The sequence below is a fragment of the Nelumbo lutea genome, chromosome 6, assembly GCF_056320005.1.
Source record: "Nelumbo lutea isolate HS-2025 chromosome 6, American lotus-T2T, whole genome shotgun sequence".
NCBI classification, from domain to species: Eukaryota; Viridiplantae; Streptophyta; class Magnoliopsida; order Proteales; family Nelumbonaceae; genus Nelumbo; species Nelumbo lutea.
Window position 1 is genome coordinate 67,880,257 of NC_142689.1, and position 16,237 is coordinate 67,896,493.

The 16,237-nt window shown below is 35.1% G+C and overlaps 1 protein-coding gene across 1 annotated transcript; it reads left to right on the forward strand.

Moving 5' to 3' along the window:
* The first annotated feature begins 274 nt into the window (after positions 1-274).
* LOC148849417 (uncharacterized) lies at positions 275-7,639 on the forward strand. Its single transcript, XM_088950656.1, has 2 exons — positions 275-808; positions 7,249-7,639. Exons 1-2 carry the CDS (start codon positions 693-695, stop codon positions 7,454-7,456), a joined length of 324 nt encoding a protein of 107 aa, XP_088806782.1. The 5' UTR covers positions 275-692; the 3' UTR covers positions 7,457-7,639.
* Positions 7,640-16,237: the final 8,598 nt, after the last annotated feature.

The window sequence follows — 16,237 nt, forward strand, 5'->3', positions numbered from 1 at the left end:
ATCATTCATGGAGAGATATTCTCAATTTACAGCTATGGTGTTCTATGCATAAAATATCCAGATTGTATAGCATCGACAATAAAAACAATTGACGTTGTAAAATGCCTTTTATATATTCTATAAATTTCATGTGAGTTTGATAGATGATGTCGAACACCGTTCCAACAGGAACGGGATCTACTCCTTACAACAGGAACGGTGGAACACCGTTCCACGGTGCATTGGGAACATCTAATAACTTATAATTACGAAAGATGTTCGCAATGAATAGTACGATGTGCATCTAAGGCGCGAATGAGGCGCCCTGTGTGAGGAACAGATCCGGTCTCGTTCGAACAGCCTTTACAACCTTTCGAATGGAGCTTGCACTGGCTGAATCCGGCTTCGTCCAAGGCATCGTAAAGCTTCTAATTACTAACAAGAGATTCCACGCAACTCTTCACAACCTCACTATTTAAGTTCAAAATTCCAGGGAGAGAGAAGAGTGAGAGAAGAACGAGAGGAGAGAGAGAGATCATTTGATGCTTCTCTTGTTCCCCCTCCCTTCTCCAACTTCTCCCTCCTGACTTCTCTTTTTTCTTCGATCCTACCAGCAAGGCAGAAACCCTTTGTTACTATGACCTCAGGCCTCTGATACAGAAAAATTCCTGTTCGATTTCTACGTGGACAGAGAGAGAGAGAGAGAGGAAGCCATGATCACGCGTTCGAATCTAGAGGAACAGCTCAGGGAGTACCAGATTCGGTCGAAACACGATTGGGCTTCTATTTCTTTTTTCTCCTCCACCGCGAATCTTAGTTCGAATTCCAGGTAACTCTTCGTTTTTAAAATAAAGTTGAAGTTCTCAATATCAGGGTTTCGTTTTTCTCGCTTCTGTTGTATTTTCTTAATTCCAGAACTCTTCGTTTCTGAAATTTTATATTGTTGTCATTTGATGGATCTTCTAGGGTTTATGTGCGTTTAACTTTGTTGTGATATTTTTTTTCTGTTTTTAGTGGGTTCTGCAGAAGCAACAGTAAAAATTTCAGATCCGCTAGATTTGATTTTTTTTTTTTTTTTTGTTTTAATTTCCATCGAATTGGAAGCGTTTCATTTAGCTTGAAATGAATTCCGAAAAAGAACGGGAAAAAGGAACAAATTAAAAGAAAATGAAAACATGAAAGTATGTTGAATAACGCATAAATAATTTTCACCCATCTCATCTCCTGGTTTGGAAAATCTAATATGTTGAAAGTTGTGGGTGTAATTTCAAGTTATCCTTGCCAATGTTCTGTCAAATTATCTCTTGGGTTGGTTGTTGTTTGATTTATCGCTGCTCTTGTTCTGTTTAACATCTTGTCTGTCAAACAATGGACTTAAGGGAGTTTGTTAAAGAAAGTCTGAATCTGAATTATGCATTCCACCTAAGGGAAGATACCGCCTGGTGTTTAGGAAGATGTTTTCTCTTTCCATTAGATATAGAACACTCGTGAGTGACTTTTCTGTATCAAAATATAGAAGTATATTCGAGCATTAATTTCCACAAATCAGAGTAGAAACCCTAACCTCGCAGGATATTTGCATATGGAAGAGAATGTGAAACATGGATTAGTTAGGTGGTCAGTGTGGAGGTTGGAAGGTGAAGTTGAGGAAAGTTTGATTGAGATATTTGACCATCGTTAATTGATTCACTTGAATAATTTGGAAGAGATTGTTAAATCAGTCATGGTCTCATGGGCATTTGAAAGTGCTATGTTACGTATTGAACTGCAGAGGTTGGAATATGGAACACTACTGCATGTGTCGTATATTCAATTCAAATCAACTTAACAAAGCTTTATCCTGACCATAATAAATCTGACCATAATGGGGTTGGTTACGTTAATTCCTTTCTACCATTTCACTTTATTCAGTGGCATCTTTGTTGCACGGATCTCCTGAATAAATGAAGTGTTTGTGTCAGGCATGTGTCAAGCATTGGCACTCTATGGACTCTTGAGGGATCACTTTTATCTGACAATTTTCTTTTTCTCATTGCATGGTTCTTCTAGATCCTTCTAGATTGTCTTCCATGCACATAACCAAACCATCCTAGTGTACTATCATATACCTGGGTTTACTTTTAGATTCACACAAATATGTTCATTTATAATTATATCATTTTTATCAATGAAAATGTTGATTATATTAATAATATGTGAGAAACATCAAGTTTAATTTGATGACCATAACATCAGCTCTAAAACCAATACTATATTACAAAGATGCCCAAAACAATTTGATGACCATAACATCAGCCCATTTACACTCCTTCTAACCCATTTGAATTCAGTATCAAGCTCTCTTGCAGTCCTTTCTATTTCCCTGTAAGCGTTCTTGAGAGTCCATGGAATATGTTTGTTACTTCTTGCCCAAGAGATTATTACTTTTGAGTTCCCTTCCACCTCCACTTGACTGAGGCCCAATTGCTTAGCTAACCTGAGACCTTGTAGAGCCAATAGTTCAGCTTCTATGGAGTTAGCCACACCAATGGTTGCCTAGCTAACCTGAGACCTTGTGGAGCCAATAATTCTGCCCTTCGAATTTCTGATTGCCACACCAATACCTGCCATATCAGGATTACCCAAAGAGCTTCCATCAAAATTCAGCTTAACTTTACTACTTGTGGGGGTTTCCATTCCGTTTTAATTCTGTCTTTGTCTCTAGAGGATTATGCTATCTCCTACCAAGCCCTTAGAATATAGTCACTATGAAACTCTGAAAGCACTCCATATTTTTAATCCAAAATGCTACCTTCACTTTTATTGTCTCAACTACCTCCTCCATGATTCTACTTTTGCCATTAAAAGTTTTGTTATTCCTTTCTTCCCAAACCACCCAAATAGTAGCAACCTTAGTAACTCTCCACATCAACCTTCCTCTTTTCTTTGATTTCCTTGGGAAGTTAGGCCTAAAAATGTCTGCCACCTCTTAGGTAGGGATCCGTCTACAATCGAAAAGATCACAAAAAACTTCCATATAAGAGCAACGAAGAAACATGAGATTAATAGGTGGGGTAGGGTATCTCTACTTTTCCTACACAACAATCACATATGAGGAGAGAGGCAACAAAAATGCCTTGTTTTTTGTAGCACTTCACAAGTGTTAACCTTTCCAAGGAAAGATTCCAGCAGAAAGCTTGAACCTTTGGTGGAATAAGCGTAGACCACACTTGATTTCAGCAGAAAGCTTGAACCTTTGGTGGAATAAGCTTAGACCACACTTCTTTCACTGTGAAGCAGACAAGGTTAAAGGTTTGAAAAATGAGGAACAAGTGAAGAGTCCACTCGGTGAGGGAACCCAGATTCTAGAATCTTTTGATAGAAGGTCTAAAATAGAAGTCTTATGGTAATTTAAATGGCACGCCTGAGGTGTACCTAGGCACACATGCAAGGCACATTTTAGGGTATGTGCCTTGCTTAGGCCCAGACACAACATTTTCAAAAGGCACATGCTTGGTGTGCCTAGGCGTGTGTCTGGTGCACCTTGTGCTTCAGCCCAGACGTGTGCTTTTTGAAAATCTGTGCATTTTTTATATTAAATCTGTGCCGCGGGCTCTGTTCTCGAATCCCCGACCAAGCCCCTTGAGGTAAGCCTAAACAAGTCCATATCAGGGTCATAAGTTCTTAATCCCTATAAAAAAAAGTTTTATAACTTTAAGTGTCTTTTAAAATATCTTTTATTAGAATGTATGATTGAGTAACATGAGTAAATATGGGGTTAAAACACTGAAGTTGAGCACAAAATGGCCCTTGCGCTTTTTTTGCACCTCGTGCTTTTAAAACACTAAAGTCTCCAAGATGTTAAGATGGTTAACTAGAGAGGCACACTTGTTTTCCCTTAAGGCTCTTCTAAAACCCAAGTCCTAGTTGATGCCCGAGGGAGAGGGAGTGCCCAAAAAGGACATAAGTGCATCTTTAAAGTTAGAGAGGGAAAAAAGGTCAGGGCAATAGTCTCTCAAAGGAGATTCCCCTACCCAAAGGTCTTCCCAGAACCGAATTTTATCACCCCTTCCCAAATCAAAATGAGTAGAGCTAAGGAAAAAAGGGTAAACCTTATGAATTTCTTTCCAAGGGGAAGCTGAAGTTGAATGAGCATTGAGTTTAGCATCTCATCCATTACTTTCCTAACCATGGATACTTGCTATAACTTTGTGCCATAATCTGTCTCTTTCAAATGGGAACCTCCATAACCATTTATCTAGGAGAGCAGTATTTCTGAGAACAATATTTCCCAACCCTAAACCCCCAAATTCCTTTGGCTTGTAGACCTATTCCCATTTAACCAGATGATCCTTCTTTTTGTCCCCCAGTTTCCACAAGAAATCCCTCATATATTTTTCTATCAGTCTTGAGATTCTTGCTGGTACATGAAAAAGTGGATAAGAAATAAATGGGTAGATTTCCTAGGGTGGTTCTAACCAGGGTGATTCTTCCTCCTAGAGAGATATAGTTTCTTTTCCAAAGGGCTAGTTTTTTGGCAAACCTCTCCTAAACTGGCTTCCAAAAAAATGAGCTCTCGGGTTCCCCTTCCCTCTTGGTTGCCATGTAGCGAAATGCCAAAAGTTCCATAACATACAAGTGTATCATGGAAGACCCATGTACAATGAGTAGCTATAGAATGGGATTAGAGGATTAGTTCCTTGCCCAAAATCTGTTCAAAAGATTCTGTGTAAAGATTGTATCATAAGCAAAATACAAAGATTTGGGCACATCCCTAAAAGCACTGTATGAATGAACAGTCATGACTTCTATTGCGATTTGTCAATATTTTCCTTAGCACCTGGTCCTCTTTTTTTCTTGTTCTTAAAAGCAAATGTTGAACCCAGGTGGTTGCCAGTGAACAAGTGGGAGAATGTTTCATGTTACCTTCCTATTTTCACTTAAGGCTCCACTTGTTTTGTACTATAGGCTCAGTTTGGAAGGAGTACAAATACAAATATGTAGAGTGCAAAACCTTATATTTTGTATTATTTTGTATCTATTTGAACTGTACATATTTGTATTTGTACTCTTTCCAAACTAAGTCATAAGTCCAGACCTGGTGCAAAATTTGCACCTGGTTCTGAACTTCTGATTTGCAGGCATTTTTTTTTTTTGTAGCAAGGCTCCATTTTTTGCACTATTAAGTGGAGAGACCACATCATTGTACTTTTCATTTTGCTCCTAAGCAAACAAATCAAAGCGAAACCTGAAGCAAAAGCCAACAAGAATTTGCACTGCAATTACATGGACTAGGGATGCAACTTGGGTGAGCTTGTCTGAACTTTTGTTACATTTTGAAGGGGCATTGTGCAAGAACCTAGGTCCTTTGTACTGTAAACTTCAAATCAGGGGCATTACCTGTGTTTTTTTATTCTCAAGTAAATTATAGAATGACTCTTTTATCTATAAAAGGTCATTGTTAGAATGGGCAAAATTGTCCCAACATGTCTTGTCAGCCTTTCCCCTAGGTGGGAAAATTACTTACCCACCTGGGAGATGTTTTTTCATGGGTCATACATGAATGTGCAAAATAAACATGGGAAAAGCAGTAAATGGGAACCACAATCCCATTAATCGACTTCCTCCTCACCCTCCTCCTCCCCCCACCCCCCCACCCCCTTTAACCATTCGAAAAACGAATGGGCCTAAATGGAAACTTAGTGGGTTGAATACTTCCATGTATGAATTATAAAAGTGTAGGTTTCTTAAAGGAAGACCTGATGGAGGGGAGAAAACAGAAAAAAATCTTTAATTAGGTGCTTGATAAGCAATGCAAAAGTCTCAATTTGAATTTTAATGTAGATTGACCTGCATTTTCTCTATATTCGCTTATAATTTCTGATTTCCAATGTATTGTTTGATATTCTAAAAGAAGAGTTTCAGAACATGTTAAGTGCTCTGAATGCCTTTTGAACCCATCTCATTTAAGTACTAATTCAAGATTCAATAGATAAGGTGGAACTCCTTGTCAAGATATCATTTAAATGAAAGAGAGACATGGGCTAGTCTCTATTGTAACAAGATGTTCTTTTAACTTGTGGGTATTCCAACTTGATCTCCTTCTGTAACATGAATCTCATTCTCTTCTTGTTCTATCTTGAACTTGAAGTGGCTAAGGTAGGAGAAGATGACATTGATTAGCCAAATTACTTTCTTTTGATATTTTTTCGCATCATTCTCCACTCATTTCTTGTGTAAATGGAAAAGCTAAAAAATGATATTAAGGTCTCTTAAGAAAGTTATTTTTTTGTGCATGTGGCTCATCTTTGGTGTAGCCATCCTGACCTTTTGATGTTGTTTCCACACATTTTCTAGTCTGTATTGTTGTTTTTGCTTTCACTATTAGCATTTTGAGGGATGTACCTTGGAGTCAATTATGTTATGGTGCAGTGGTGATTGAAGTCCTAATAATTTGAGTTCAAATTTGAAAAGAAAATGTATAATCATAGGATATGAAATATTAAGGACCTGGTTTATCCGTAATTTGATTTCCATCTCTTTAGAAATTTTATTGTATCATTGCTTGGAATTTGAGCAGTTTCTTTATCCAATGTAGTAAAACATCCTAGATCACCATGAACCAGGGATCTATTAGCTCTAGCTAGAATATCAAATTTTGGAAGGTTTGAGCAACTTGACATTAGCTAAATGGAGGACCTCAAATGTTTTTTGTAAGGGAACTAACAACTGCTGTGGATTATACTTTATTCTTCTCTTCTTTTAATTCATCTTTAGGACATTTTTCATCTCATCATAAGTTCATAACCATGTAAACTAAGCAGTTTCATGGTCCAATGTGGTAAACATGCTAGATCATCATAAGCAGGTGTCTCCATCTTCAATATTTTTGTTTTGAACAGCCCTTAGGTTAATTCCATTCAATCAACATAAACATTTACATTATCCATCTCTTTACATACAATTTCAGAGATAAATCAGGACAATCATACAACCACGTCTTACATTAATTCATCTTAAGTGCCTACTTTGCAAGCTCGTGAGCCGCTGAGGTGTTCATTCTCAATGCTGGAATTAAAGTTTTTATGTATCTTGATTTCAACTTATAAAGAATTCATCTGTATCTGTTTTTAATTTTTTATGCATAAAATTTTTCCATAGCATAATAATGTTTTTAAGACTGTTTGGTTTGAAATAATGATAGGGAAAGGTAGTGTAGAGACTTGCTATATTATCTCTGAATTAATATTTATGACGCTTACATTGTGGTTTTGCTTTTGTTGGACACAGGGTGGATGTTGTGATCTGGGTGATATGGGAACTCGTCGTTCTTGCTTTGTTGGTTTTTTCCGCAGTTTCTTTGTATTTTAGGCACGTCAGAGTTGCTTTTAGCTTGATTTGCGTTGCAATGCTGTTGTTTGTGTGCATGAAAATAACTAAGCAAGTAAGACTAGCCAGGAAAAAGAAGCGAAGAATGCTTCTGCCATTGTCCATGTAAAACCTAGGAAAGTTTGGTCCCTGAAAGGCGACCCAAAATTGTTCTGTAAAGTTTGAATTCTTGAGCATTCTCTGCGGCTTGACTTTCTTTTTGTGGTTCTTTTTTTGTATTTAGAGTAAATATAAGTTCATGGAGGGATTTCAGTCATGAATAATGAATCGTGATTCTATGTTTCAGTACAAATGGAAACAAGGGACAAAGTGGGTTCTAATTTCTAAACGTTCACACTGAAAAAAAAAGGGGTTATGTTTCAAAAGTGCCTGTTCTTAGAATGCCTCCGCAACTGCAATGCCTTTAATGGTATCGAATTGAGAAGCATGTGTATCTACTTTCTGCAAGGAAGGCAAAACCGTTTCCCAACTTACCAAGTATCAAGTAAACACATGGGGCTGCAGTTGAAGCCTAGAAGATTGGGAGTATCATAAATTCATCATATTGTCCGACAAACAATATGATGTTTTGTAGTAATTTGGGTGGTCATCTGGTTTATATCTTAGAACCCTATAAGTTTAAATGAAACTTCTCATAAAAGAGCTCAATGTGCAAAGTTTCCAGAGGGGGTTTTATTTGTTTGGATTCGAATGATTGGCGCTGACAAAAAAAGTAAGAACGATTGGCTGAACTCTACTTATTTCGTTGTCTTTGTAGTTAATAAAATGATTATTTTATATATATATATATATATATATATATATATATATTTATAAATAAGGATTACTTACTTAAATATATAAAATATACGCTGTGATTTTGCTACACAATTAAAGTATGATTCCAGATCTCTTGTATATTGTCATTTATGGGAGATATTCTCAACGCATGGCTGCGATGTACTGTGTTTGGTTGGTGGGAAGAACATTCTTTGAGAGCATATCCAGTCTCTATAAACATACTGTGTTTTCTTAATTATACCCTGTCAGGTGGTTCCATTTGACACAAATAGGGTGGTCCCACTTGACACAAATTGCATGGCCTTTTGTTGGTGAAACATTTTTGTTTTATTAAAAATTTGTCATGTCCCCGCATAAAAGTCAGATTACTATCAACATTGCCACAACATTCTCGGGTCTACTTGGTCCTAATGGAGCTTTTTCTAAGACCGTAAGAAATCATAAGCTGCAGCCCAAGGGCAGGTTGTCTTTCTTCGATATGTTTACATCCTAAAGAGCTGTAATGTGGATGCTTAATCTTGTGTTGATCCTCTACACCTAACTTCATACTTCACTGTCAAGGTAATGTCTTCACTAAAAACATAACATTACAGATCTCTACGATAACGAGTTTTAATTATATGCTTATACTAGCGGGGACTTGTACGATCTACGAGATTTGTTAAATGAAAACTAAATAATAGAAATTCATAAGAGTATATAATTATTTTATATTTTTAAAATTTTAAATAATTATTTATATTTTATATACTATTTTTAATAATTTTTATAATACAAAATAATAATTAATTTTAGCTACGGTTGTTCATCAAACTGATGAACTCAACCAACTTGACCCGAGTTGGTCGGTTTTCTAGTATTTTTTATTGGCTTTGGTTCAACAATAGAACAACTCAATCATAGATATATATTAATGTTTTGTATTTTAATATTTTTTAATACGCGGAAGTGGGTAAATTACCATATTTTTTAGTCTAAAATATTTTATATCATAAATTTAATTTTTAAATTTATTTTTAATAATGCCATTGTATTTTTTTTTAAAATTTAAATTTATTTATTTTTAGTTTAAATCTTTTGAACCGACTGACCAAACCGAAAATTGACCCAAACTGATACAACCCGAGTTGGTCAGTTTTCACTAACGACTATTCAGTTTTGGGCGACCAACTCCCCAACTTAACTAGGTCGATTTGGTTGGCCAAAATGCACACAACCGAACCGGCCAACCTGTGAACATTCATAATTTCAATTAAATTAATAGTCTAATCTCTAATAAATAACAATAGTTTAATCTCTAATAATTATTGAAAATTTATAGCGAAAATACACAATTATTGAAAATATATTCATAATGAATATGCAATAAATAAGTAATAAAAATTCAATAACTACAAAAATACAACAAATACTAAAAAATATATTAAATTAGTCAATAAATAGTGTAATCTCAAATAATAGTTTAATCTCTGATAAATATTAACACATAAATTATAACAAACATACAATAAGTACAATAAATTAAATTTAAAAAGTTAAATAACAATAGTTTAATCGCCAATAACTATTAAAAATTTTCTGTTGAATAACAAAAACAAAAATAGATTTATACATAATTATTGAAAATGTATTTATCACAAAAAGTAATGTTTAGTATATATAAATATATAATAAATATAGGGGGTGAAAGTGGCTAACATCCAATTTAATAGTTAGAGTTCAGTGGGAAAGGAGATTAGCTAATGGGATAGCAGATTTTCTTGCCAAGCAAGGGGTGCATAGGGATCAATTATTTTAGGCTCAATTGTAATTTTGCTTTATTTTTTGAGGTAGCATCTTGCACCTCTCTATAGGATCTCTATTTTGTAATTTTTGTTGGCACATATTAAACATTCTTAATAAATCATTTTATTACTTATCAAAAAAATAAATATATAATAAATATGTATTAAGATTTTAAACTTATTATTAATAAATATTATTTTTTTTGAAAGTTATTTTCTAGAATTATTAATTGATATATGTGAAATTAGCTACATAATTGTGATATTAATTTTGTAATATATTAAATTATTATTAATTTGAATATTATGTTATAATTATTTTTCTACTTTTAAGATTTTTTCTTTAAATTTATTACATAATTTTGTTATTTTAACTGTTTTAAACCTAGTTATGTTAAATATTGCATTATTTAAAATATTAAGTTATTTAAATATATAAAATATTTCAAAATTTTCATTATTTAAATTTTATTTATTTTTAAGTTATTGTATAATATTAAATACTTTGTTATATAATTATTTAGCTATTTTCAATATTTTTCATTTAAGATATTCATTTATTGAAATATTTAAATAATGTTTTATTTTTTTCATGTTAATTTTTTATTATTTGAATTACTTTTAAATTGAATAATAAGGAAAATCATTATTTATATTGTTATTACATACTTCTGTGTTGAATTTTGTAAAAATATAAAATTATTAACAATATGAATATTATTAAATATATTATAATTATTTTTGTGTTTTTAATGAATATTTTAAAGGTATTATATAATTTTGTTAGAATATTTAAATAATTCTAACAACAAAAATGAAAAACAAAAGCCATTATTTTCTTGTGGATTTTTGCAAGGTTTCTTAGTGTTTGGTTTTCCCTCATAAGGACGTGATGGTGATCTTGTGCCTCACGGGATTGTGGCCTTATAGCCTCGCACCCTATGGATCCATGGTCACATTAAGCTTCATGGGTTGGTAACCCCTCGACTCCTCGAGTTACAGTCTTGCCAATTCCGCCTCATCATTCCTCGAACATTAGCCTTGTGTGGCATCTGGTCTCACGATTCTCTATAACCTTGCACCCTTTGGTATTCCACCACTTTGCAATTATTGGTAGAGGACCTTGTGACTCTATGAAGAGATGATTATTGTTTTGGGTATTTAATGATTGGAGCATTAGAAGATGGACCATCATCCTCCTCTATTTATTTTGCATTTCTCATTGATTTAAGTGAGTGAGTCGGTTGCATCATCCACATGTATTTGAGACAACACCAAGGCGATTTTTTGCAATAGAGAAGAAGAAGAATTCATCTTCTAGCTATATTATCTTCTAACAGAGATTAGAGGTTGTAATCCCACCATCGAAAGGGATCGATAGTGGAAGTTTCTTGGGCTAGTGCCATGTAGTTTTTTCCCTTCAAGTTGCTAGAAGGGTTTTCCACATTAAAAATTTAGGGTGCTTGTTTCTTGTTCTTATTTCCACTCAATTGTCTTCTTCACCTTGTCTGTTTTCAATTTGTTTAGAAATCACATGTTCTCTTATGCAACAAACTGGTATCAGAGCCCAAAGTTCATTGTTGTGTGATTTCTATCAGTTGCTAGTGAGATGGAAGAAAGCTCCTGGACAATGTTCAAGATGACTACTTTAAACTACACAATCTGGAAGGTATCCTTTACTGTAAAGGGTTTCAGCCCATTAAGCTAAAAGGTGTTAAACCCCAGACCAAGACTAATGATGATTGAGAACTTTTGAATAGGAAAGCAGTTGGACAAATTAGACAATGAGTGGATTAAAGTGTCTTCCATTATGTTGCACAAAAGGTCTATGAATATAAGCTATGACTCAAGATGGAGAGTCTGTATGAGTGCAAGGCCTTGTAGAATAAGGCTTTCATAATTCAAAAGTTGATAAACATGGAGTTCAAGGATGGTTTTAGTGTTGTTGAGCATCTAAGAAAGTTCCAAGAAGTACTAAATGAGTTGTCTAGTATGAAGATATTATTTAATGATGATGAGGTTCAAGCACTACTTCAATTCTTTTGAATTCTCTACCTAATAGTTAGAAACCTTGGTAGTTTCACTTAACAACTCAGTTCCTAGTGGCCTATCGATCTTATGGTAATGGACAACATATTCAATGAAGAGATGAGGAGGAAGGAGAATGGCACCTTTTTACAATTTGAAGCTCTTATTGTTGAAAAGCAAGGCAAGAGCCAAAGTTTGATGAAAATGATAGGGACAAGCCTTGAGGAAGATCTAAGTCTATGAAGGGGTTAAGTGCTAGCATTATGGAAAAATTGAACGTGCATAAAGCTCAAAAGGGAACAATTCAAAAAGAAGAGGTCAAGAAAAAATTGGACATAGAAGTTGTTGCAACTAATGGAAAGGCCATTGTCATCTATGGTGATAGAGTAATGAACTCGCATGCAAAGACTATTTGGGTAATAGATTTGGGCGCTCATTTCATGTCACCTCATGATGAAATTTATTTTCTTCCTACATTAATGGAAACTATGGCTATGTTTGGCTAAGAAATGATGGCGCCACTAAGATTGCTGGTGTAGGTTATGTTTGTTTGAAGACTGACCTTGGTTGCAACTTGCTACTAAAGAATGTTATACATTTTCTTGAAATTTGGCTTAACCTTATTTCTACCAGTTACTTAGATGATCCTAAACATTTTAGCTACTTTGGTGAAAGGAAATGGAAGCTTACAAGAGGATCTCTAGTGGTGTTCAAAGGAGAGAAAGTGAATACCCTTTATGTGTCACAAGTTGTGATTTGCAACGGAGAGGTGAATGTTGTGCAAGATCTCTCTATTGATCTATGGCACAAGAGGCTTGGCCATATGAGTGAAAAAAGAGTTGAAACTCTTGTGAGGTAGGAGTTATTTCCTATTACCAAAGACAATCATTTGAAAATCTGCTTTGATTATTTAGCAAGAAAACAACATGAAGTCTACTTCTAAAGGTCTTATTCACACTGTAGTCAGAACCTCCTTGATTTTGTGCATACTAATGTGTGCTCTATGAGTGCTAGAACACTTGGTAGCACTCTATACTTTGTTACATTCATTGATGATCACTACAAGAAAGTTTGGGCTTTTGCTCTAAAAATCTAAGGGTTAAGTATTGTTGGTTTTCAAGCACTTTTACAATAGTGTTAAAAGAGAAATTGATAGAAAAAAATAAAGTTTGTAAGGGCTGACAATGGTGTTGATTATCACAGCCCTTTCAAGTCCTATTGTAGGATTTCTCCTAGAGAAGACCATTCCTAAGATCCTCAACAGAACAATGTAGTAAAAATGATGGATTGCACCATAGTTGAAGGGATTAAGTGCATGTTTTCTCACTCTAAGTTACCCAAGCCATTGTGGGGCAAGGTCATGAGGACCATGGTAGACCTGATCAATTTTTTTTCCTCATTGAATGGTGATGTTCTAGAGAAGTTGGAAAGGGAGGGATGTTTCCTATGATCATTTATGAGTTTTTGATTGTAGATCCTTTGTTCATATTCCTAATGACAAAAGGACAAAGTTGGATAGTAATGTATTTTCATGGTTTATGGGCATGAAGAGTTCATCTACACATTGTGGGATCCTATAGAGAAAAAGGTCATCCGGAGTAGAGATGTAGTACTTTTCTAGGATCAGACTATTGAGGACCTTGAGAAGGTGGACAAGCATATGTCTGAATAGGAAAGCTTTGTGAACTTAGGCCCAAATCATCCTCCTATGGTAAATAATGGAATTGAGGGAGAAACTCAAGAAGAATTTGAAACTTTGCAAGGAAGTACTTCAACTACTCACCGAATTCTAAGAAGCACAATCACCTTCTAAGCCTCTAGTAAGCAATAATTAGGGAAGTCTACTCGGTTGAGGTAACCCTCCAAGATGTATCCTCCTAATGAGTATCTACTTATCATTGATTGAAATGAACCACAGAGTTTTAAGGAATTTGCATCATGCAAGCATAGGAAGGAATGGTTGAAGGCGATGCAAGATAAGATGGAATCCTTACATGACAACCACACCTATGAACTAGTAAAGCTACCTAAAGGCAAAATAACACTAAAAAATGTGTGGGTGTTTAGTGCCAAAAGAGAAGGAAGTGATTCAAAGCCTACATACAAATCTTGTCTAGTTGTGAAAGACTTAAGTTAGAGAAAAGGAGTAGAATTTGAAGAAATAATCTCACTGTGGTAAAGATGTCTTCCATTAGGGTGGTTCTTGCTATGGCTGCAAGAATGAACCTTAAAATAGAGTAGCTTGGTGTGAAAACAACATTCTTGTATGGTGACTTAAAATAAGAAATATACATGGAGTTACCAAAGGGATTCTAAGTCAAAGGCAACAAGCACATGGTATGTAGATTGAAGAAGAGTTTCTATGGACTCAAACAAGTTTCGCAATAGTGGTACAAGAAGTTTGAATCCTTCATGACAAGTCATGGGATGAACAAAATTTTGACTTCTTAGTATGTGTTTGTAAAATATTTAATAAACAATGATTTCATTATTCTTCTTCTCTATGTTGATGATATTGTTGGAACGGTTAGAAATTAGGTTTCACATGGCTAAATTAGGTTTGGTGGTTGGCCAAATTTTAAAAAATTTTCTAACCCAACCCAAGAACTGATTTCCTAGTGATTTTGAAATCTAAAATTTCGGGATCGATCTTGTACTAAATTGGACCAGATTTGAAACCCAAATTAAAACTGATTATGCCTGATACAAAGATCATGATGTGTATATCCCAAAGTGGTAGTTCATGCCCAATATCAATCCCAAAATCGACGTCCAATTAAAGATGATGTAGTGTGTACATGAAGCCAATTCAGTAACACCATTTCAGCAAAACCGGTTCCTAGCTTGCTTGGATCGATATGGGTATGTGAACCTAATATTTTATGATGTTTTTTCTTATAAAAACACAGTAGAGAACTTATGTAAATCAGTCCCTATCATAGATGGATCGAATTAGGGTTTTTGGGAGGCAAGGGAGAAGAGAAGAGAGCAAGAGATTGGAAAGAACTAGTGAATTTGTCCCTCCCCTCTTAGTCCCTTATATAAAGTATTCTCCTAATCTAATTAGGAGCTAATCTAAATCCAAATCAAATTTGGACCATAACTTTATCTTTAATTGATAATTATTATCTTCTTAAGAGAATGAATGCTTCATACCCAAATACATGCTCATTTTCAACCCAAATCACATGGCAACTTATGCTGTCATGTGATCTCTTAACTAATCATAAGCCCATTTTCTTTAATGGCTCATGTCCTAAGTATTGCATGGCCATTTTGGGCCTGAATATTGTATGGCATGGAACCCACAAAGGTCTCACACAAGTCTATAAGGGTTCGGTCCTACCTTTAGAAGAAGTTAAGCTAAATTCACTTCTCAAGAACAATGAACCATTGGCCAAATTAGCTTAGGCTCAGTTTGACCCCAACATTTACATATAAATGATCATTGGATTGATCCACCCTATGAAGACCCAAGGAAAATGGACTTATGTAAGATAAAGCCCATCAAGTAATAAGCCCTATAATGGTCTCTTAAACCTAACATTTTGGCTTACAATCATCAAAACACTGCCTACAGGGAAGAACATCTTCCTTGACTGCAAAATGCAATGTCACGCTTTCTACTATGATGAATCCTGAGATTAAAACCTTTTGCAAAACTTTTTCATAAAATAATAATATAGCATACTGTAGACACCCCATTTTTGCACCCCCTTAGTCTTTCTGTAGCATTTTGAGCTTCAAGCATGCTTCAGTTAACCTTGTGATCGACGTAGGGGCATTTTTGAAATTTTACAAAATTTTGGGCCTAAAGGATCCAAAACCATAGGTACATAATGATCGAAAAACCAAACCCAATGACACCAAGATCGCCAAAATCTGACATCATTTACCTCTTCATCCAGAGACTCGAAGCCGAAACCGATTTCAATCGTCCGACCAGAGTCATTTTAATCCTAATCCCCATTTCACATCAAATCCATAATCTGAGACCATAGGTACATAGAGCCCAAAAATCTGAATCCAACAACACCAAGATCACCCGAGTCCGACATCGTTTACCCCATCATCCTAAGTCCCGAAGCCGAAACCGATTTTGATCGTTCGATCGGAGTCATTTTGATTATAATCCTCATTTAACATAAAATCCAAAATCCAAACCATAGGTACGTAGAGGCCAAAAATCTGAATCCAACAACACCAAGATCACCCAAGTCTCACACCCTTTACCCCATCATCCTAAGATCCGAAGCCAGAACCGATTCCGATCATCCGATTGGAGTCATTTTAATCCT